This window comes from Struthio camelus, chromosome 12, assembly GCF_040807025.1.
Source record: "Struthio camelus isolate bStrCam1 chromosome 12, bStrCam1.hap1, whole genome shotgun sequence".
Lineage (NCBI taxonomy): Eukaryota > Metazoa > Chordata > Aves > Struthioniformes > Struthionidae > Struthio > Struthio camelus.
The window spans coordinates 16,136,708-16,159,459 of NC_090953.1; the positions used below are offsets into that span (position 1 = coordinate 16,136,708).

General features: G+C 39.1%; 2 protein-coding genes across 8 annotated transcripts in view; both read right to left on the reverse strand.

The window, feature by feature from the left end:
- The window catches only part of CCPG1 (cell cycle progression 1), a 29,449-nt gene extending 19,779 nt beyond the window's left edge, over positions 1-9,670 (reverse strand). The window contains exons 1-4 of one of the 5 annotated variants that reach the window (XM_068957904.1): positions 9,540-9,667; positions 8,667-8,755; positions 5,810-5,924; positions 4,949-5,020 (exon numbers count right to left, since the gene is read on the reverse strand). In XM_068957904.1, the coding sequence (XP_068814005.1) occupies positions 4,949-5,008 (60 nt within the window). In that variant the 5' untranslated portion in view covers positions 5,009-5,020; positions 5,810-5,924; positions 8,667-8,755; positions 9,540-9,667. Of the gene's footprint in view, positions 1-4,948; positions 5,021-5,809; positions 5,925-8,666; positions 8,756-9,539 lie in introns of all 5 variants that reach the window. The other 4 variants (XM_068957905.1, XM_068957906.1, XM_068957907.1 and 1 more) reach the window with 4 other exon arrangements.
- Positions 9,671-10,688: 1,018 nt separating this feature from the next.
- On the reverse strand, positions 10,689-22,406 carry DNAAF4 (dynein axonemal assembly factor 4). Of its 3 annotated transcripts, XM_068958234.1 has the most exons (10): positions 22,312-22,406; positions 22,153-22,199; positions 20,755-20,902; positions 19,859-19,992; positions 19,064-19,304; positions 18,173-18,318; positions 17,487-17,596; positions 16,621-16,774; positions 15,601-15,706; positions 10,689-13,944 (listed from the first exon to the last, which is right to left on the reverse strand). In XM_068958234.1, exons 2-10 carry the CDS (start codon positions 22,159-22,161, stop codon positions 13,835-13,837), a joined length of 1,158 nt encoding a protein of 385 aa, XP_068814335.1. In that variant the 5' UTR covers positions 22,162-22,199; positions 22,312-22,406; the 3' UTR covers positions 10,689-13,834. The 3 variants fall into 3 exon arrangements, with proteins under 3 accessions (XP_068814335.1, XP_009679907.2, XP_068814334.1); XM_009681612.2 differs by lacking the exons at positions 22,153-22,199; positions 22,312-22,406 and adding an exon at positions 21,437-21,593; XM_068958233.1 differs by lacking the exons at positions 10,689-13,944; positions 22,153-22,199; positions 22,312-22,406 and adding exons at positions 14,401-14,491; positions 21,437-21,587.
- Positions 22,407-22,752: the final 346 nt, after the last annotated feature.

Genomic DNA, 22,752 nt, shown 5'->3' on the forward strand with positions numbered 1-22,752 from the left:
AAAAAGTACTAATATGGAGGAAAAATATGTATACCTCTATTCCATCTCAATTCCCATCAGTAATTTTGAATGGCTCTTTTACTAGTAAATCTCTCACACCAGAACACCACAAATACGTGCAAATTCAACAACACTGCGTTACAAAATAATTTTATACCATCTCTAAATTGCATTTCTGTCTTTAATCCATAAAGGAACCTTAGTTACTAGTCAGCTGCAAGTCAGCTGCAAGTCAGCAACAACCTTGGAGCAAAACAAGGCAGGAACTGAAGATTAACAAAACTAGGGGACTGCTGAGCACATAAGTCCATCAGTATGGTTGACAACCCTGAGTATTCAATCATCATACTGTAATATTCGTTTAAGGGAATTGGTGGAATCAGTAAGGTTATCAGAAAAGTATAAGTTTGCAAAACCTAACTGGAGAATACTAATTCACTCTGATCCAAAAACAACTTGAACTGTTTTTGTAAACAGAGCTAGTTATTTTTGTAACAGCAGGTGTGAAATTTCAGCTGTAGTAATACTTTCAGATCAGTTTCCCTGTCTGCCTCAGGTCAGTAGTTAAACAAACATGTTTGCTTTATTTTTTAAGAGGAGAGTGTACTTCAGGAAGATTAGGTACCTCAAAAAGAGTTGCAATAAGATATATTTTACAATCATATTACGAAGTTATGTTCTTTTTTAAAAGGTTTCACAAATTAGCTGTTTTAGTAACTTGCCAACGCTGTACTTTTTCTTTTGACTACAAAAGTATCACAATTTTAATCTCAAATGTTTTGCAGAAATAAGCCACTAAACTGTAAGTAACTTATTAAAATCTGAATGAAACCTCAAAAAGAAAATACAAAATTCTTTGTGTTTTTATGGGCAAATAGGTATATAGATTTGTTACACAACAATTGTTCTCAGGTGTAATAGAACATTATTTTAATTTCTTAAATTGGGGAGGAAGAAAAGAGTAACAAACACTATTTACTTTGCCCAGGCTCCACAACAAGACAGACACCAGGCATATAGCTTAAGTATATTAAAATTTAAGTTAAAACGCATAGGAACCTGGCTTGTTGAGTATGAGGTAAGTCATCCTTTTTTTTAAAGACATGCAGTCTGCTGGGGATGTCTAAGCTCTCTCACTCAGTTAACTTGTTGCTAGACCTCCACCACCCTTCCATTTCGTCAATAACCGAGTCTGAGAAAGGATATGGTCTACTCGTTACACTCCTTTCCTGTGCCTCTTTTGACTCCAAAATTAGCATCTCCTCTTGTATGAGTAGTCCAATGATAAAGTGGGTATTTAATTCAGTTATCAGTTCTTTGCGCAGTTGTCAGCTCTTTGCAATTACAAAATCTAGCTACTTGCAATTTTTCACTTCTCTTCACTTGTCCTTATAAAAGGTAAGACAAATCCACAACCCGATTCTCTGTTGCCTCATCAATACAGGTTAAGAAATAATACAATTGTGTTCTTATGTATTATTCTCAATTTCTTTGTCTAATCCTTAGCTCCACTCCTTTCCTAAACGTCCAAATCGTTTTGCCCAAAGTACACAGTAGTCACTACCACTCCCTCCCTCAACAACAGGCACGTAAGAGGGGCATCTAGTGATCCCATTCAGGCTACCTCCTTTAGGCTCAAACACAAAGCGCTGCCTTGCCAGGGGAAACATCAACGATGTGAGTTCTTAGACACCACAGTGGGAGGCTTTATCAGCGTCTCCCCACCCTGGTATAACGTTCTGCTTTAACTAAGCAAATCTCTGCCTTCCTATAATCTTGTATTACATTGATTTACTCAGACTGTATAACTCGCTTTTAGTCACAGTGTAAAATATCCATCCCAAGTTTATGAAAATAAAACTTGCACTTCACTGTAGAGCAACCAGACTGTCCTAGCTAATCCCTAAATTCTTCTAGGAATTAGAAGCCCAAGTCTGGCAGTCTGTGCACTCCTGTATCTAGCTTGGTCTCTAGGACTGCAGCGAGCGGGTCATCTGTTTTTTTTTTTTTTTTGTGACAGGATACCCAGCCTGCCAGCCAACCCAGAATAAGGTAAGCAAGTTTTCACCATCCCTAACATACTACCTTGCTGCAAACAAAAATGAAGTCACATTTAAAAGCCACAAATCATATATGTTTACCACTATTGCTTTTGAAACTTAAACTAAGCCTTCAAAACTTGAGTACAATCACCAGTTTGTAATAGTTTGTCTTTCAAATTGCCTTCATTTTCATTACAATCTGCAAATAGGGAGAATGCACAGTGAAGGAGAAACAACTAATCACTTCTCAGAATCTTTACTGTCATCTCCTGTTTTTCTCCTGTGAACGTTGTAGCTCAGGTACTGTCCCTTGAGAATATTTTGGGGCAGGCAACAAGAAGATACGGACAGTCAATATGTTAACACGTAAGAGTCATTCCAGGAAAACAGCTAGCCCTTTTCCTCTGAGCGTTCTGGCTCAATAACCTGCTCAGCTTACAGGACAAGACTGAGTAAGAACAACCATAAATCAGACCACAAGTGCTACAAAAATCTTTAGTCCTAACAAGAAACAACATTTTGGAGATCCAGACTAATATGTAGGACCTCTCTCAGAGTTTCTAAAGATCCTAGACCTGCCTCACTCATCACTAGGAGAAAGTAAAATAAAACATTCATCTTGCCTAACCTCAAGTGCCTAAACTGAGCAAATTGTCCAAGTCACCTTTGCAATCAATACAGTCACTGGAGTCAAGACAACACATCATTTGATCAAATACTTTAGGATACCTTAGGATAAGAATTCCTGCTCTCTAAACTCCACTGAGTGTATTGACTTAACCTATACCACGCAAACTTAGAAACTAAGATCAGATTCAGACACCTGTCCTGTGGCCACCTCGGCAACACTGAATCTTGCCCCACCAGACCTTTTATTGCTTCAGGTTTTTTGGACTAAAGCTTTATTCTCCTATGAATTAAAAATGACTTTTTTATTTTAAGAAAGCCATTGTCACATAATAGAACTAGTCAAACATCAGAAGGTAATAAACACAAACAACCAAATTAAGCCAGAACTACAGAAATAGGATAGCAATTTTGCAAATAGCTATACCCTAGGTCTTGCTCAAAGTGCCTAATAAACGATGCCATAGCGGAGACCAAAAGAGCAACAGAAACACAACTGGCCCTACAAATATGATAGAGCCCTGCACTTTAATTGTGCGGATTTTGAAAAAGATTAAATATTTTGAACAAAGAACTGGGGGTTTTTCCTTGCCCATGTAACCTGTTAGCTCTTTTTATCTGCTGCCACACAATCTACCATCATAACTTCCTTATACGATAATTAGATTGCTTTTGTTTATTGCGTTACGTAACATACTTCTTCGGTGACGCTTTACCTAATGGAAAAAAGCACCATTCTCTTAGTTGCCTCCACTAGCTCAATCACATGAATTCCTTCTCCACAAGGAACCAACATCTAGATTATTTCTGGATATTTTAGGCCTTGTTCCCTTTTGACTGGAAAACAGGGCCAAGGAAACTCATAATCCCTACATGAATAACAGAGAACTTGTACTGCAAGCTGCTGATAGTCCCTGGAAAACACAAAAAAAGTCTCTCCATAACTCAATCCTTCGCCCAGAAGAACCCTTTACCAGCTCTGAGGTTCTTTTAGACTGTCACAGCTCTCAAGACATCCCAGGCTGAAGAATGGCAGCCCTCCCCAATCATCACTTTCAGTTCTGAGACTGCTATACTTCCTATTCTTGACCTTACGATGCAGAGTTAGCTAGAAATACCAAATGCCCTGCCCCACCCCATCACCCCCATTTCTCAACAAAGCTAAGAAAAGTTGGTATTCCTTTACTTATTGTTGCTTCCCTGAGATTCTGCTTGAGGCAAAAGAGACTTGTGTCACTACTGGGAAAATTTCAGGCTCCTGTTGATCCTGTTGATTCAGGATATGGAACATATAATTATATACTCTCTATAACATATCCCTCTCCAGGGGATTTTCAACCAGTCCTTCTTGGGACCCTGCTGATTTCTAGAGATCCTAGATCTTCTTGAGTCTCTGTAGCTTTCCTCCTCAGCACAGAACAGCGTCCAACACAGACAAAAGTGCTTAAAAAGCTTCTCTTGTGCACCCAGGAGGTCTGCGTGCATCTTTTTCCAAACTAGCTAAACATTCCATAAGCAGAGTCAGGCAGCACAAAATGTTAGAGGCAGCACATCTCAGAGATTTGTTTATGCCAGCACTCAGCCTCCTGATATACCACTTCAGAGGCTCAACCTGAAGATGGAAAAGCCCAATTAAGAACAAAAGCAATTGTTTATACACAAATAAAGACACAAAGACAATGGCTGCAGCATGTTCATGAGCTTTGAAAAACGCTTTTAATAATATCCTACTCAATCAGTGGATCCTTTTCCCTCTCACATTTTGTTCCTAATAAGAAAGACAGAATCTAAAGACAGGGCTGCTCCTAAACAGCAGCTGTTGAAGTCAAGAACAGGTAACTTAGTGTTGTAACAGACTTGGAGAAATCACTGAATCACTTCCTTCCTGCATTAGATATTTTTCCTGCCCACCACTACCTCCTTTTTAGGGGGAGGAAAGGAGAAGGAAAAAGAAGAAATATATTAGCAACAACAGATAGATTACACAAAGTCAATGTTTTCAGGAAAGATGGAAAAAAAGAGAACTTCTATCGGTTCTTCAAAGTAAAACCTATGTAATCATTCTTTTAAACAACAATCTGTATCCGCCATAGTACCAGGGTAGAAGTTTTTAAACAGTAACTTTATAATTATATTTTCATATTTAAAAGTATCTCTTCTCCACCCTTTGCTGGCATGCAAGATCCTCACAAAACAGCAGCCATAAAAATGGAAACACCATTTTACTGTATACGGCAAGTCTTAAACTTATTTAGAATTATTAATTTGAGATTGAGTACCTCATGATTGATGACAGTCCAGCCACAAGATGAATCACTATCACTGGAATTTTCAGACATTTTCAAAGCACTCTGGAAGTAAAAGTAGATTCTTTTAATATGCAAGATATATAGTTTTACTGCTAAAAATTAAAAAAATAAAGCACAAAAAAACCCAAAAGAATCCACTCATAATGTTACGGAACACTATACATTAACTTACACACTGTTATTCTGGAATTAAAAAAAAAGAGTATAAGTTTAGAAAGAAAATGTATTATTTTGTACGTGTTCCATATTACCTTTTTTATGCTTGCAGCAAACATGGCTTCGCTAGGTACATACCTATTTTCATCAGCTTAAAAAAAAACACATATGCAAGGCTAGCCAATAAATCAATAATTACATTTAAAGCCTGTCTATTTGTAGCATCATTGCATAAGATGTGTTTCAGTAGATGAAGAGATTTCTGAGTGTTGTATGTGCAAGAGCTATGATTCATTCAAGAAAAATCCCTTTTCTACTTTTTTTTGGAGGGAATATACAGTAGGATCTTTTAGAACTACTCCACACCAATTAGTGGACAAAATTATTCTTCATGTTTCCTTCACCTTTTCAAGTACCTTTAAACATACAGATTCTGAAAAAGTTGGAAGAGTAGTTGGAGAGCATGAAAACAGAACAAAAAAAGAAAAATGAAGTACAAATTTCACTTGCCACAATACTATTGGATGACTTAGGTAGTTACTTTCAGAAAAGAGCTCTGTGGCTTCAGCTATCTGTCTGTTCTCCTTTACCAGTAACACAGAGTATTTATTACTGTTACATGTTTAGATTACTTTTTAATAGCAAGAAAAAGAATGAAATAAAAACAATAATTACAAAATAATTCAGGCTGATGGGTATAACTGCTTGATTTATCAAAATGATGTGACAGATGACATGACATCAGACTGAAGGGCACCTCTTAGGATCACTATATTCTTACAGGCAGATTCTGCAAACACACATGTTCAAAATGGTTACAAAAGTAAGGCCTTTTATTTATTATAATTAGCTCTAAAAGAATACAACAGCATAAAAAGCTTTAACTAAAAAAAAAGCACAATACCTAGACACAGTACTCACGTTAACTGTAATCAACATCTAGAGTAAATGGCTTATTTTTGTAAACTAAGGTTAATAAAACATACAGCGTCATAACTAAATCCAAGGTCTAATACCGTATTTCAGTCTATTAAGGGACTAAGAACTAACTTAGCTCAATGGCCAGATTCAGCTACTCACAAAATCGTCTCCAGTCTGTATTCTCAGTCACCAAAAGACAAAGACCCACTAAGAGCAGACAGACTTTTTCCTACCAGCCCAAAGATGCTGGATACTGTTGGCACTGCCTTCTTGGATAGTGGATATTAAAAAATAATGATAATACTAGTTTTGAGCAGGACAGACAAAAAAAAAAAGCATATTTACTATCAAATTAGGAAGATGCTAATGGGTTGCAGTAAAATGGCAACAGGGATAAAGAGCTAGGAAATTTGTTCCAGTTTTCAGAAATAAAGCTTTTCGCAGAGACCTGCTCTAGCTTCACAGGACATAGTTGGTGGAGGAATTAAGTCAGCCTGACTGTCTACCTGAAAACAAAAATGTTGCAGTCTTGAAAGACTTTGTCTAACTTAGCATTTTGGATTATGCAAAAGAACTGTCATGCAGTAAATATATTCCAGTCTGTACATCAAATAGGAAACAGAAAATCTTTCTATGCATCAGAACAGTTACCACCACCAAAGTAATAATTTAATATTACAGAAAGTGTTCACATTTGGAAGTTTTCATTTTACAGCCTATATTATCACATAATACAAAAACTCATTTTCTTCCACCTCAGATACATTATAAACCGTAGAATAAAAACGTAACTACACTGCATTACTTAAACCATTACATAGTCTTATAAAACACATGAAATATTTGCAGGTAGATTTTGAGGATTTTTTGCAACTGAAATATATTTCACACACATAAAAGCTAGAAGAACACAGCAAGTAACCTGACATAATAAATCTGGAAAGTTCCCAAACTGTGAAACTTTCACAGATGTGTCTTTACCGGGCCAGAAGCTAATCTAATCTATGTGTACAAAAAAATAATACTGTTGTAATTAGCAAAACTACACTGGAAAAAATTTTAAGACATTCTACTTTCAATATCCCCTTCCCTCTACCTCAATTCCAATGTTCCAATGCAAGGTTACAGTCTCAAGAATCCAACTGATTAAAAAAAAAAAAAATCCATTTTCCATTCCACACCCAGCACCTACTATGAGCTTTTTTTTTTTTTTTAGTTTAATGATCACCATTAATAAAACATTCTGTAGTAAGTATATAGCCATCAATTATTATGGTAATAACAAGAAAAATAATGTATTGGATTTTTTTTCAATAATAGCACCATAAAACAGCATTTTGTCACATGAAACACTGGAAAAGTTTAACTTAGAGAAGGTACTGTTTCAATTTGTTCCTAAATTAAGAAAATAAAAGCTTATTCTACTGCACTCTGTCTGCCTGTGTGTCCATCCATCTGATCAACTACCACCAAACTATCAGCCTTCTTTCTTATGGGTCCACTGGGCAACTTCAACCAAATGTGACAGAGAAATAAATCTGTAACGCTACTCTATTCCTACAGCTTTGGGGTTTTGTTGTTTATTTTAATATATAACTGGAGACATAAGAAATAACCACATCCATGTTCCTACTGAAAGGAGAGCTACAGGATAATCCAGACACTATCTGTTCTGAGCGGCTTAACAGCTGGTCACTTAGCACTCAGGTCTTCCACCAGATCCTCTCCCAACATGCAGGAGGAGCCAGACCTGCTACTCATGGGTGCACTCTCATCCATTCAGCAAGTAGAAGTTGGTCAGGACATACACAAAGAAAACTAGAGGATAAGGGAAGCTGAAGACATGGTTGAGGACTGAGGTTATTTTGAGGGTCTGTAGATAGGTAAGAAGCTAGCGGTATTGCAGAAGACCTGGGGTTACTAGAGGATGTTTCTTATCGCTTGTGTTTCAAACACATATAGAAGGAAAAAAAATTTGCATTGGTTTGGCTTCTCATTAAATAACTTTATTGTCATTTTTTTCTAAAGAAAAGTTACAGATGCAGGTTTCTTTTTGTTTTGTTTTTATAGGCTGCTTAAACAGACCTATACCCTCACTGCCACCTCCTTTCAAATTTCAACCCAGATAAAATAAATATTCATCACATTCAGAGTTCAACCTCCACATATCTTTGCTGGAAAATCAGAAATTTGAACTACTTTCCTTAACCTTAGTGAAACGCAAACCAGAAACATACAGCATGAAAGTTTACAGGCATGTTTTTCCCCCTTTCTTTTATTTTAAGTGTTAGATTTATTTAAACACACAAAGAAAAAACAGACTCCATTAAATGTCTTCATAATCTTTTAAAATTACTTAGTCTGCTATTACCGTATGCAACATGACCACGCTAACTGAATTGAACAGAAGGAATAGTATCCAGTAAAACAGATTTTCAATTAACATCGGTATATTTGAATTACTGATAGCATAACACCACATATGTTATCCCATACGTACATGTATATATGTACGTATATATACAGATATATGTATACGTGTGTGTGTGTGTATATATATAAAATAATACTACATCCTATTTTCCCAGGGTGAAGTAAAATAAATACCAACCTCAGACAGAATAACTATTCCAGTTTGAACAAAACTCCAGGTTCTTGTATCCTAAAACAACATTTGCTGCACTAGAAAGCCCTGAAGCACTGTTGACAAAGACGATGATGAGTGACAACTGTCATCAGTTTGCTGGGCTATTATTTTAATCAGAAACTACAGAGATTCTTCAAGAGTAGTTTATTTGTTCCGCAGTGGAAAAAGAAAAACATGTTACAGCAGTATTACACGCTAGAGTTTTGATGAAAGTTTATATTATTTCTACCAAGGAGTTCAATTTGTTTCTCAAATTAACATCTTCTATCTGGCAACTCCTAAAGCTCCTTTCCCGAGTATATTGTCACACCAACGCGAATGTGGCTGCTGAAAACCAGTCAACCCCGAAACACAGCCCTTCCCGCTCAGCACCCTAGCGTGTATGTATACATGTTTATCTTTCAAACGTGTTATTAAATTACACCTGCGACAGGACGTGGCATCGGGCCAGAGCGGTTTAAGCAACAATAACCCACTTTATGAAACCCGACGCCCCGCGCCGGGCAGCCATCGCGGCGCGGACGAGGAAAGGGTCGGAAGCTGGCAAAGGGGGCGCGTGACAGGGCCGCGGCGGCGGCAGCCGGGGCGCTGACCGCCGCCGCCGCCTCCCCCCGCCCGGCCCGGCCCGGCCCGGCCCGGCCCGCCGCCGCCGCCGCCCGGGAGCGCGGCAGGTGCCCCCGCCCCGCTCTCGCTGCGGCGGCTCCTGGGGTACCGCGACGCCCCGACCGCCCCCCCGGGCCCGGCCCCGCCGCCCCCCTCGGCGCCGGGGCGCAGCCCTTCCCTCCGCGGGCTCCCCGGGAGGGCGGCGCTCCGCGGGCAGCTCGCGCCGCCGCCTACCTCTGCGCGGCCCCCAGCGGGGCTCGGGACGGACGAGGGGCGCCGCCGGCTCCTGCCTCCCGTGACGCCGTCACAAAACAACACCGGCCCGCCCGCGCCGGCGCCTGCGCACCGCGCCGGCGCCCCGCAGCACCTTGGAGAGCGTAGTCCGCCGCCCGCGCCCGCCCGCCGGGCCCGCGCCCGCCACGAACTACAACAACCAGGGTGCACCGCGGCGGGCCCCCGCCCGGCCGCCGCCACCGGGCCCTCGGCGGCCCCCGCTGCTATGGCAACGCGGCGCCGCGCCGCAGGGGCCGCGGAGCTCGAAGAGCGCCGGCGGCCGGACGGGAGCCGGGTGCGGGACCGGAGGGGCGCCGCGGGGGCCGCCCGGCGACGGCGTCCGGCGCTGCGGGGGGGAGCTGCAACGCTTAGAGCACGCGTTGGGCAAAGGGGCAGTTTTCAACTCCAGCTACGCGGTAACCGGGCGCGGGGGGGTCCCGCCCGCCGGGACGCGCAGGCGGGGGCGCGGTCTGGTACTCGCAGACCGCCGCAAGCAGCAGCGTTTGCTCCTTCCAGCCCCGGACAGGTGGGAGAGCGCTCCGATGCGCCGCGCAGGGGCGGGCGGCGGGGGGCGAGGCAGCTCCCCGCGAACAAGCGTCCAAAGCCGGCGCGTCCTAAACCCCGGGGGGGGGGGGGGCACACCCGGGGGCCAGTCCTGATTCAAAAAATAAACAGGAGAAAAACAGGCCTCATTAATAAACCAAATAAAGGAACTGTCGGATTCTTTTTTTGCTTAAGAGTTTTATCTAAGCAAGCAGTTTAAATGTTCCATCTTTTACATGATGGAGAAACAAAATTTCCTGGCACACCTAAAGAGCAGCAGGTTTAGACTGGCTTGCTCAGCAAAACTAAGTGAGACACTTGATTTAGTGCAGTTTTACTGTATGCTTAGCAATTCAACATTAGAGTACCTTCCATTAATACAGTAAGAATTATCTGTCATGTTGATGCTTTCCATACAGGGGAAAAAACATGCATGCATGTGAACACGAGCTAGGAAAGGCTGTAATTTGAAGGTTTGTTTAGGGTGGTTTTTAGCATACTTGTCGCAATGTATTAGAAAAGGAAAGGTCAAAACCGAAAAAAACCCACCAACAAACCCTTACTACATCCTTTTCTTATCCATATTTTTATTATCTTTACTAATTATTTATACCACAATTATATTTTTACACTCAAGATTATCACTAAAGCAGAAAAAGCAAATCCATGTTTTGTTACCATATTTCAGAGCCATCATTAGTCAATTTTATCACTGTCCACTGCTTACTAAATAAGGGCAAAAGTATTACAGTGTTAGCAGTGTTACAGTTCCTGACTCCACTCCGCATGTATTTCAATACACCTCTTGAGCAACAGTTTATCTGACCACAAACATTTAGCAAATTTGAAATGTTTTACCATCACTTCAAAGACTGACTGAATCCATCTCTTCATTAGGAAAAGAAGATGACTTCTGCTGAGAAACCGCCTTCACGTTCCAACACCGAGATAAAACAACCTCCTCACCCGCCTCTCTGCGCAAATCCTGGAAATCCTGTGTTTTCCTGCATGCTGGACCCCAAAACACTCACAACCAATAGTTTTTTGACAAAGCCTCAGATTCTATTGTTTAAAACGACTTCAAGTGAGTATGGTGCTATACCACCTACCTCACAGACGGTACCTTGTACTTACCATCCAAAGGATCAGACATTTTCAAAACACTTACACACCTGTGGGTCCTTTAGAAACAGTCATTTAAACACTGCTCCTGACAGAAGTAGGGTATATGACTACCCAAATTTGCAGCACACTCTGTAAAAATGCATCTCTGTCATTTTCGTATGTGGTTGTTTAAAGACTAGGCACTTAACCTTAGGAAAACAAATTTAAATTTGTTATTTCAGTCATTCTGGGTCTAACCTGTCAATTTTTGATTTAGTTTGGTTCTGTTGAGCCACGTAAGATGTATCAAATGGGATGCAGTCCTTTTGATAATACGCTTGTCCAAATCAGACCTGAACCCATAAAAATAAAACTCCTGAAACTAGAATAATAAATCTATAACTCTAGTTTATAGAAAGTGTTAAGTGCCAGAGAAATTGACCTGAAGGCTTACTTGTTTTAATTAAAGTATTTTCTGATTCAAAACACTATGCCAGTCTCCACGTTTCTATATTGCAAGACAAAAATATCAACATCACGCGTATGCTATACACACCATCAACCAAAGTGTTGAAGTCAGAAGCATATATTGCTCCCAATATAATCAAATGAGACAGGTAGGCATTATTCATCCCAGCAAACACATTAGCTTCTCTGACCTTAAAAGAGGACGTTTTCTATTTCATAACTGCCAATTCCAAATTAACAGCTGAAAATTAACTATCAAACTCCATTATATCCAGCACTGTATTACAGTTTTAAAAGTATCATAATACTTTGGAGCAGATTTTCTTTCCTGTTCCACTCACTTTATACTGAATGGTGTGGTAAAGCAAATAGGAATCATGCACATGACTCCCAGCTAAAAGATCTCCTTGAACAAGAGAGTGCCCATTGAAGCCTGGAGCCATTTTAACCAATTCCAGTTTGCTTTTCCTCCGAAAGCATAGGCCAAGGAAAGAAAGAGGCCGTAGAGAAAAGTGCTTATCTACATCCAAAATAGTCTTTAGGGGCCGTAACCAATGGCTACAATATAAATCGCCTATATAGATGTATACAGATTATTCTGACAGGCTCTGCAACCAAAAGAGAGAATCAGGAACCTATAAGCAGCTTCTGCTTCTTTGCATTTTCTCATCTCCTGTGTCTCTGTCCTTAGCCTCCTCTTCCCTTCAATAGTTGTATGGAAGAAAGTAGCCATATTTTAGTAAGCATAGCATTACATTCAACTGAAGCATTACAGCTCCTGCACTGCTCCCCTTCCAACTGCAACAAATGAAGAACTGTTACCGCTTTCCATCGCAATGCAGGAGGTATCTGTAGAAAAGAAGGAACAGCAGCTATCCTACCCACTTCTGACTCACCTCAGCACTTCTCTTAAGGCTCTAGGGAAAGTAGCTGGAGGCAGCATCTGCAACCTTCTCACTGTACCAAAAGTATAAAAATTGCGGAGGGTAACATAAGAAGCATGTGTCTGCAGAATAAATATTTTCTTCTAAACAGAAACCTGAGAGTCATAAACGGTATTCAGGAAACAAGTTGAAGTGGAAAATTCTGAAGTCTGCCAAAACTGCTACTGAAAAGAGTGTCTTTGAAATACTCACAATTTGGATAAAATGCATAGCATAACAAAACTGCTTAAAGCCCAGTGTTTCAGGTTGTCATAAATAAATAAAAATACTAATGTATGTATAAACAAGACAATTCCATATTACATTCTTTCACTACCCAAAATAACAGGTGCATTACTTCAAAACACAATATCATGCTTCATGTTGTTACAAGTGTTATGAAACCTGATCAGGGTGCTCCTTTTTGAAAACTTTTAATCACATCACTTTTCCTAAGACACTGGTCAATGCCAACAGAGTACAAATTAGAATACTAACTCAAGAAATATATATATACACTTATATTGTTACCAATGTTTTTGATTTAAAATACACTTTACAGCTACATTGTAAGATTACTAATTGTACTGAGAGGGGAAAAAATGTAAGCCACGTTCATTGACAGGACAATTACCTCAGTATTAATTTACCATTACACTGCAATCCAACACTATGGATTTGTATTTTTTCCAATAATCTTGTTTGGTCAGCTCCCCCCCAAAATCTTTCAAAATAGACCGTAAATATTTAACGGACATTACTTACTGCTAAAAAGAATGTTCTGCACTGCATAACATCTACCTCTAACCTCCCAGGCCTAGATTTTCCAAATTGGGTGCCTGAATTACAACACCTAAATACAATGTTTTAGTTTCAGACGTGCCAAACGGTACAAACTGTAAGAAAAAGAGGAAAGCGTATGGAAAAAAAAGAGAAGGGCTTTCAGTCTTCTGTAGGAATTATGAGTGCTAAACAGGCATAACAATTCAGACTGTTTATAAAATACCAAATTTTACAACACCCAAGTCTGAGAGACTTTTAAACAAATATGTTTTGGACTATATATATTTTATGTATGTATGTATGTATGTATGTGTATAAATCAATCAATTTTGTAGCTGTTCTGAGTGTAACAGCAAAATGTCTAGTTAACAGGTATTGGGCAGATATGAACCAAAATTCCTTCTCCTCAGAATTCCCTTTTTTTTTTTTTCTTTTTTATGAGTCTTGCAATGTTCCTTGAATTATGTGTCGAATCTTTTCAGCATCTTTTTCTATGATTTTATTTTTAGGATCAATCTTGAGAGCTGCTTCATAATCCTGGAGACCTAATACAGACACATTAATAACAATGTCAGTCAAAGCAAGAATATGTTACCTTCTTTAGCAACTAATTGGAAATAACAGCTGCCTAGTCATATGCATATTAAATATCGCTCTTGAATTTTAGATAATGCTATTGAGTACAATGGAATCAGAACAACATTATGCTTAACTTTGCCACTAAATAAGTATATATTTTATTTATATTATTTTTAAACATTTTAGTAGAAACATTACACTCTACTACATAAACATTTTCAGCTACTGAAACAGGAAAACAGAGCCTTTTCACACACATATATGCACGGGGGGTCAATGAACTACTTTCTTTGGCGTAAAGACTTTTCATAGTCTACGGCTTCTTCCTGCAGATAATCTTGCAATTGTTGAAGGTATACCATTCAGTTAATAAACACAGAAATGAGCACTGCAGTCCAGTCAAATAGATTCTATACCAGAATTGCAGTCTATATTAAAGCATAAACACACTCAACATTTATGAGGACATCAAGGATAAGGGAATTATGGATGAAGGGAGTGTTCAAAAGCGTTCTGCAGGAAACAGAAAAAGTGAAAGACAGAATGAAAGTGCATGGAAACAAGAACAAATACAGCAATTGTAAATACGATAGCTTATGAAAACATCCAAGAACAGGAAGGAATATTACATTAATTCTTTTTTAACTTTTTGTTATAAGGTTTTCACCTGCAAATGAAGCTGTAAGGGTACAGCAAAAGGATTCAGAGGCAGAAAAAGATGAGAGGAGTTAGGAAAAGATTAGTATTTCAACAACGGCATTTTGAATATTCTTCTGTTATTATCTTACATTTCTAACTTTGTCTTGCAAAACCAAACTGATACTACTACAGAACTCAGTAGGGATACTGTTAACTCAGATAATTTTCACACAGATTACATTTTGCTCATGAATATGGATTTCATATATAGGTTTATAAGGATACGTTACTAAGCTCTTCACAAATAAATATTTTAGAAATATTTAAGAGGAAATATATTTCATTTTTTTAGATAAATATGTTCTACAGTTGATAATACTGTCAATATAAATTAAATCTCAAAATAATAAATAAATAAATAAATAAAAAGTTGCTTCATGAATAGCAAAACTAGTGCAATCTAGTTTCACGTCAGCTTGCATCCTACATTTGAATGCTCCCCAATGCAAAAAAATAATCTCCCATTAATACTGTTCTCTGACCTCTCATTCATTTCTCAGTAATACCAACATCTCTCTTCCTTGGCCACCAAGTTATTATGTTCAGTAGGTTGATCACTGGCTGTTATGTACACAAAGACAACTACCCAACAGACCAAAGACAGGACACACAATTCACTAAAGCTATTGCCTTATTCCTCTCCTCAGATACCAATTTTCCCAAAACTTGTAAAAATTTTTCAGGTGGGTTTGAAATTAGCCAGTATATTAAAACAAAAGTTTAAGGTCAATGGTATAAAGGTTCATTATGAACAGAGATACAGACTGTATAGGCCTCCTTCGATGTCCCTCCTAAAAAAATAAAGGTGCGAGCAGTCTCATTGAGCTTAACAGAATTACTTGCATTTGTCACCTTAAATATATGCGTAAGTGTTTACAAGTGCATAAATAAATGCATAAGTGTTCATAAATTCAGGGTCCTACCTTCAGCATATAATTCCAGTTGACAAAACGCTGTTCCACGTCTCACATATGCTTTCACTCGAGCATTCTCATTATCAGGAACAGGTGGTGTCAGCAATTCCAGCGCCTTTACAAATGAAAATACCCAAAATACTTATAGCCAGATTTCCTATATTCTGGCTGTTCTCATTTATATACACACTCATAACTTCAGATTTAACTATATAGCCTGTGAATCTAGTCATTAAGATTTGTATCAGTCACACCGCAGCTGCAATTTTATACATACAGCGTCACCTCCTTGGTTAAAAACCGGCACATGCTGTGTTAATGTTATTTACAAATAACTAATTTATTCCATTTTCATATATGAGATTACCTACCATGCTACAGACAAAATACTTAAAAAGTGCATGTGTTGTAGCATTATTTACTAGAAAAAAGTTTCAAGCCTCAAGTAATTACTCATTCAAAAGATAACAATTTCACACTGTTTTCTTCCAGTTATTCAGGTATCATTTGAGGTCACTCTATTCTGTGATTCCACAAATAATGGCTGCTAAAACATACAGATGATCCAGCCCTTCTTAAAAAAAATGTTGTTTGTTTGTTTGTTTGGGAGAGGGATGGAAATTAGGTATTTTCCTCATAACCACCACCTTTTTTCTTTCTTCCTACCAAATGAAGCACAATACAACATATTACAAAACGTATTTGGGTGCATGCTGTATTTTTTTCTGCTGCAAGTAGTCTTATTTTCAAGTGTAGATATTCCTACAGTATTTTTCCTGTGAAGAATTTGGTACTGTGTCAACATAGCTCCGTTCAGCCCAAATGTGTCAGAGCACTTATTTTCATCAGGTCCTGAAACTTCATTAGTCAATCACTTAATGTCAAATTTTAATCTTTCACCATGGCTTCATTATCTCAATTTTGAATTTAAAAACTATTTATTAATCTGCTTAAGATAGAAACTACCCAGTGATAATAGATTATACTCATGTAGATGACAGTCTGAAAACCTGTATGATATATTTATACCTTAGAAGAATCTTCAATGGCTTTGTGTAAATTTCTCAGTTTAAGGTGGCAAGCAGCACGATTCAGATACAGCACTGGAAGCTTATTGTTTAGCCGGACTGCAAGGTTATATGCATTTACAGCTGCAAGATAATCTCCTGTTGCAAACATTTTGCTAAGTGTATAACAAAAAGTAAAACATTCATTTTAAACAAAGTGCAACATCACCAAATGAATATTTACTTATTGTTAACAATTCATTTTTTAATTTAAAATTTAAGCCGCTTTTCACTGAAAAAAATGGTCATTTATAACCTTTTCAACATAGCTGAAGTTCAGTTAAACTTAATGCTGATAATATAACACATAGATATCCAACTTGGCAAAAAAAAAAAAAAAAGATACTGCTTGAAAGCAACGAAGAATACTAAAAGTAGGACACAGGACTGGTTTTTAAAGCTGTGTGTGTCTGATTATGATTATCTAATCTAACCTTTTTGTGTAACACAGCTATATACACATAGCAATATTTGTATCAAATTCCTGAAGTTTGTTTTAAACAGATGTTTAATCTCTCAATAACAAAAAATATAAGTGAAAGGAAATCTGCCTAGGTGTAATCTTCAACTAATTAACTAATTAACTGTCTCAGTATTAAAACGTGCATTGTGTGCTTATAATGAATTTGTCCATCATGAGTTTCACCAACTGGATCTCATGACTTTATCAACCTAAAACCCCCCATACTATCAATAACATCTACCCTAGGTAGACATTCACCATCTGTGTCTAGGATAATTAGAAAATCTCATAACTAAACAACAGCCACACACTATGTAACAAATAAATTTGATTTTAAATGCATCTTCAAATGGAGTGTAACTCACTTTCCTTTGTCCTTTAACCAATCTGGATTCTTTTCCTCTTCCTTTAAATCTTCCAGCTCAGATAAATCAGCATTTATTGTTCTTCGAGCTTCTGCTTGTTTATGTAGCCACTGTAAGTATACAAAATGAATGTATTACTTCTGCACAAAAATTCAAATCCAAAAAAGTATTCTCCTTTCATCTATTCATTCACTCCTACTAAAATAATTCTCTTTACCACATATTTTTGGGCAGAGGTATGAAAAGCTCCAGATTTCACCAAATATTTTATTGCTATGTGTAAAGCAACATTACTGCACTGCCAATACATTTTTGTTTGCTTGCTTGTTTTAGAACTTCCAAAAGTGACTGTTCGTGTTCATCTAGTAGAGTTCAGAAGAATTAGTTGTGAAGTATTTTTTAAAAAGGCAGAACTTAAAGAATCTTAAAGACAAGAGTAAAAAAACTTCAAAACTTGTACCTAATGGAATTCAACTAATATTGCAATTAAAAAAAATAAAAACATAAGAATATGCTACTTATTATTCTGACAATCAAATGCTTGGTAAAAAATAGTTTAGATGTAAAAGCATTTATTTAGATAGTAATTTAATTAAGACTACCTTCCTTGGAAGATGGAAATATTGCAAAACTTCCACCTTGGATGATAGTGAAAGCACCACACTAAAACAGAGAGCGATCATTACCTCTTCCTCTTCTGCTACCCGAGATTCACGTAGAGCTGTAGGAAAAACCCGCGATGTAAAGTTGATTTTAATTGTACCAGCAGATCGAGGCGCTGGTAACTGTTCTTCCTTTAAATTATCTGAAAACATACTATCGGAACCAGGACCTGCAAATAGAATTAGAGTACCAGAAATGAAAAATAAAGTGAAAGATTTTTTTTCCATTTTTCTATCAAATCCCAAAGCGTACCTAATTTAGCATTCTGCACACTGGAAATAAACCTCAAGCTATTACTTGAGAATAAGTTTGGACTTCTTTTGAAGGAAATTCTCTGAAAAGGTTTGTTCTTACTGTATTATGGAACCTATTTACTGGCTATGTTATCTGCCGCAAGTGAACTAAAACGCCTGTGACGTCAACATCTCTGGCACTTGTATGATTCCTTGGTGGGCCAAATTCAATGGCTAAAACTAACCTTACCAAAACAAAAACACAAACAAAAAAAATTAAGAATTTTCTGTTAGTTTAGCTTCCTGAACCAACTCTCTGTGTACCAAGATAAGGACTAAAGAGAGCAAAAGGAGATTTCTCTATATGGCAACAAGTAGATAGCTTAGCAGTAACATGAACACCACCTTCAGAGAGACCTTTAGAAAGGCTTTCTGCTTTACTCTCCTAAAGCTTAGAGCAAAATGTGCCTTTGTGTTTCCAATGACTTAAAAAGGAGCTAAGCACTCGCATGCTTTAGCTCAATAAAGAGACAGAAAATAAAGATACGAAAATAACCGCAAACTAAAAGAATTTGTTCAGTATGGTATATAGAGACAAAGATAAATGATGAACTAGAAACATCCAGGAATAAAATTATATCATGCTTTGAAGAATGACAAAATAGACTCCAACAATACAACCTTTAGTAGGTTTGACTCTGGTCTTAGAACTTCTGTCATTAGGAATCCTAGGTTTGTTTATTTTGTCCTTTTTCCTTTCCCGTAATTGTTCTACTGCTTGATGCAGTTCCTCTTCTCCTTGTATCCTCTTTTGTCTCTCAATATCTTTTTGCTGATTTTTCCATAACTCCAATTCCCTAGTGACCTTTTGCCGCTCCTGTTCTTTCAGATCTTCAACTCTTTTTCTTTCTGCTGCTTCTAGCTGTTTGTAGGATAAAACTGAGATATGTAACATCTGATAACTGAATAAAATATACCATTAACTGAATAAAATATACCATTATTTCCCAGTTTCATATGCCAAGCCCAACACTATCATTAATGCAATGATATAAGCAGAGTTATGAAAGATGCTGCAAAATGAATGGGAAAGTAAAGATTTTCAGTTAGCTATGTTTTAACTCTTTTACCACCACTACTAGAGAGATGATCTAGAAACATTCAGAAATAAAGTTCTACTTGTATTCTAAAGAATGATAAAATAAACTCCATCAATAAAACCTTTAGTAAGTTTTTCCTGTCACTTTAGAAGTTCCTTCATTTCAGTTCAACACACAAAGTATGCTGTTCACATAGCTCCTTTATTCTGCGGGAAATACATTTTTTACTTCCTTGCCTAGGTTTCCTACTTTATCAAACTTGATACTAAAGATGAACTTTTTTTTTTTTTGCAATACAGATGAATATCAAACATCTGCCAAATTAGTTGGCAACTGCTTACATTTACATGTCTAGTAGAGGTCCTTGTAAGCTTACCTTCATTGTGGCCTCCAAAGCGTATTTTTTGTGTTCCTGTTTTGTAACTTTTTTTGCTTCTGCCTCCTCTTTTGCCTTTTCATGGGCTTTTAGAATGGCATTCTCTCTTAGATATTGCAGTTTCTCCTTGTTAGCTGGGAACAACAGCAGCAAACAAACTAGTAATTTAGGCCTGAAGTTCTACTGTCATGTACCATGTTCATAAAGAAGTCTAAGTTACTTCATCTGATAAAGGGCAACAAAACATGGTTCAAACTCCACAAAGCAGTCTCTATCAAGCCCACCTCTGAAAGAAAAAAAACCAGGATTTACTTAAACCCAAAACACACCCACCAGAACCAGAAGATGTTTTGCATTCAGTTGTTTTCCTCTACTTTATAATTTTAACAATGAACAACAGAGTTTAACTTTGCAGAGATTCAGCAGCAGAAATTTCAGAGTTTGTTATGGCTTTCAAGGTTACAGCAGAGAACTTCCCCCCCACCATGGGTTTTTCTAGCCATTTAGAAATCTTTTCAGCACTTCAGCAGAAGAGCACAACAATGACCCCACAAAGTTAGATTTTGAGGGTGAATGTGTGAATGTGAAACTGGTAAGACTACAAATATCACCTGAAAATTTTCTGGAAATGATGGCTGGCAACTCAGAATAAATGGAGTATGACGCAAGATCCCCAACTAACATCGTGCTTTTCAGTGACAGACTAGAGTTCATGAACTTTCTCAGATTTACTAATACAACACATGCAAAGCCAGCTGTGTAGGTAAAGGCGGTACTTCTTTATACAAAATAGCACAATTAGAAAAGCAGCGAATTTCCAAACTTTTCAGAAAAAGAATTTTGACATCGTTTTGGTTCTTCATACATAATTTACTTTTCCACAATAGAGAACTTACCATTTTCGATCATTAGTGAATCCCACATAGCCATTTCTTTTTTGTACAAAGTGAAGAAAATGATTCCATTTCCAATCTTTGCTGTGCTATTTGTGTCATCAATAGGAGCATATAAAACAGCTTCAAATAAAAAGGGTGGGATGCTTACCTATAAAAATAACAAATGTGTACTACTATTTAAAGTTATTACATCTCGAGTAGACATTCAAAACATCCAGTACAAGCATGCAGTAAACCTCAAGAAACAAACGCTACTATCAAAAACGTTATTTGGTTAGTATGAGGTATGGAAGTTACGTATTTTATTACGCCAAGTAAGAGATGGAAGTTGCTCCTCAGAACTGAAATAGGAGCAATGGACTTCACATTTTGAGTTCTCAGTCATAGTTTAATCAGATGTGGATAACTCAGACCAGTGATGAGAGAAAAAGCAGCTGGTAGCTGCTAAGTAGAGTATTTGTGAGGAGAAGACTGGTGATAAAGTGACTATCTCCAGCGTGATAGGTATTTAGCAGCCCGCAGCAGACAAAGGGAGGAGACGATGCCAGAGATCATGAAACTGGCGGCGCTGACATGGCATGTCGAGCGTGTGCTCGTTCGCAGAGCTCTACCCTACCGCCGAGGCACAGCCCCACGGACGCAGCGCGGCCTCCCCGCGGAGGGAAGGGCCGCGGCCCCCCACCTTCAGGTACTGGTCGGTGCAGAAGATGTTGGCCGGGGTGGCCCGCACGCCCCGCAGCGGCAGCGAGAGGTACACGGCCGAGTCGGTCTGCCGCCAGCTGTAGTCCCGCAGCCACACCGGCATGGCGGCGGCGGTTGCCAGGGGCGCTCCGCCGGCGTTGCTAGGGGAGGAGGGAGCGCTTCCGCTGCTCTCCGCGAGCACTTCCGGGCTCCGCAGCGCCGCGCCGGTGACAGCGCCGCCGGGTGCCCCGGCCTCGCCCAATAGGGCCGCAGGAGAGCGCGGGCGCGGTGCAGGCCGGGAGTTGTGGTCCGCCGGGGCGGGCGGGGCCGCGGCGCCGGGTAGCGAGGCCCGCGGGGCCCCGCGGTTCCCCGGCCGCTGCTGCCCGAGAAGCAGCACCAGAAGAGGCGGTGGGAGGAAGCGGGGGCAGCGAAACGCGCGCAGGGGAGGGGAGGGCCGCGCGGTCACGCCCGCTGCAGCGGCGGGGGCGGCCCGGCGGACCCCGCGGCGCGGCCCGTGCCGCCCCCCCGGCCCCGAGGGAGCGCCTGAGACGGCAGCCGTGAGGCGTTCTTCGCTTCTGAAGTCCTGGAGCCGCTTTAAGACGATAAAAACCATCCATGGGGCTCAAAATAGCAGTGATGATGCGAAGGAAGTTGTAAGTTTATATAAGCAAGACTAGTTGACAAAATCCTGCTATAGATACCGGTCCATTTACTTACCGAAGACATGAAGCAAGGCGCACTGCTCTGGTTTCCATCACTCCCACCTAGAGCGGAGTAGGAAGGAACGCAACTCTTGTTATCCAAGGACATTTCCATAAGAAGACAGACTGCTATAAGTTTGAGAATTTATAGTAAAAACTGTTAAAAGCTGAGTACCGATTCAGCGATACATTGAAACTTCCAGATGATCTCTAAAAAATAACGTTATCCTTGCAACTCCATGCCACTGCCTTACATAGTTTTATCTGTTTGACTGTCTTTATCACAAACGCAGGAGGTAATTGGAACAGTGTTGCTCAACCTTCCTCAAACAAACAATAACAATACATCTGCCAAAATAAAGTCTAGGGTATAGAAGCAAGCATTTCTGGGAAATGTCGGTCGAAAGGCAAGCCAAACACTTTCGGATAAATATTCAGGTATGCTTAAGTTCCTCAAAAGTATACCATTACTTGGAACCCTTTGACAAGAATCCAGAAGAACCAAAAAGTCTCGTTTTCCCCTTATTTTTTTTTCTAATGTGGCCAAGAGAGATTAACATTGCACAAATCAGAAGTCTTAGCTGATGTATCATTTAAGATTTATATTATAACATGA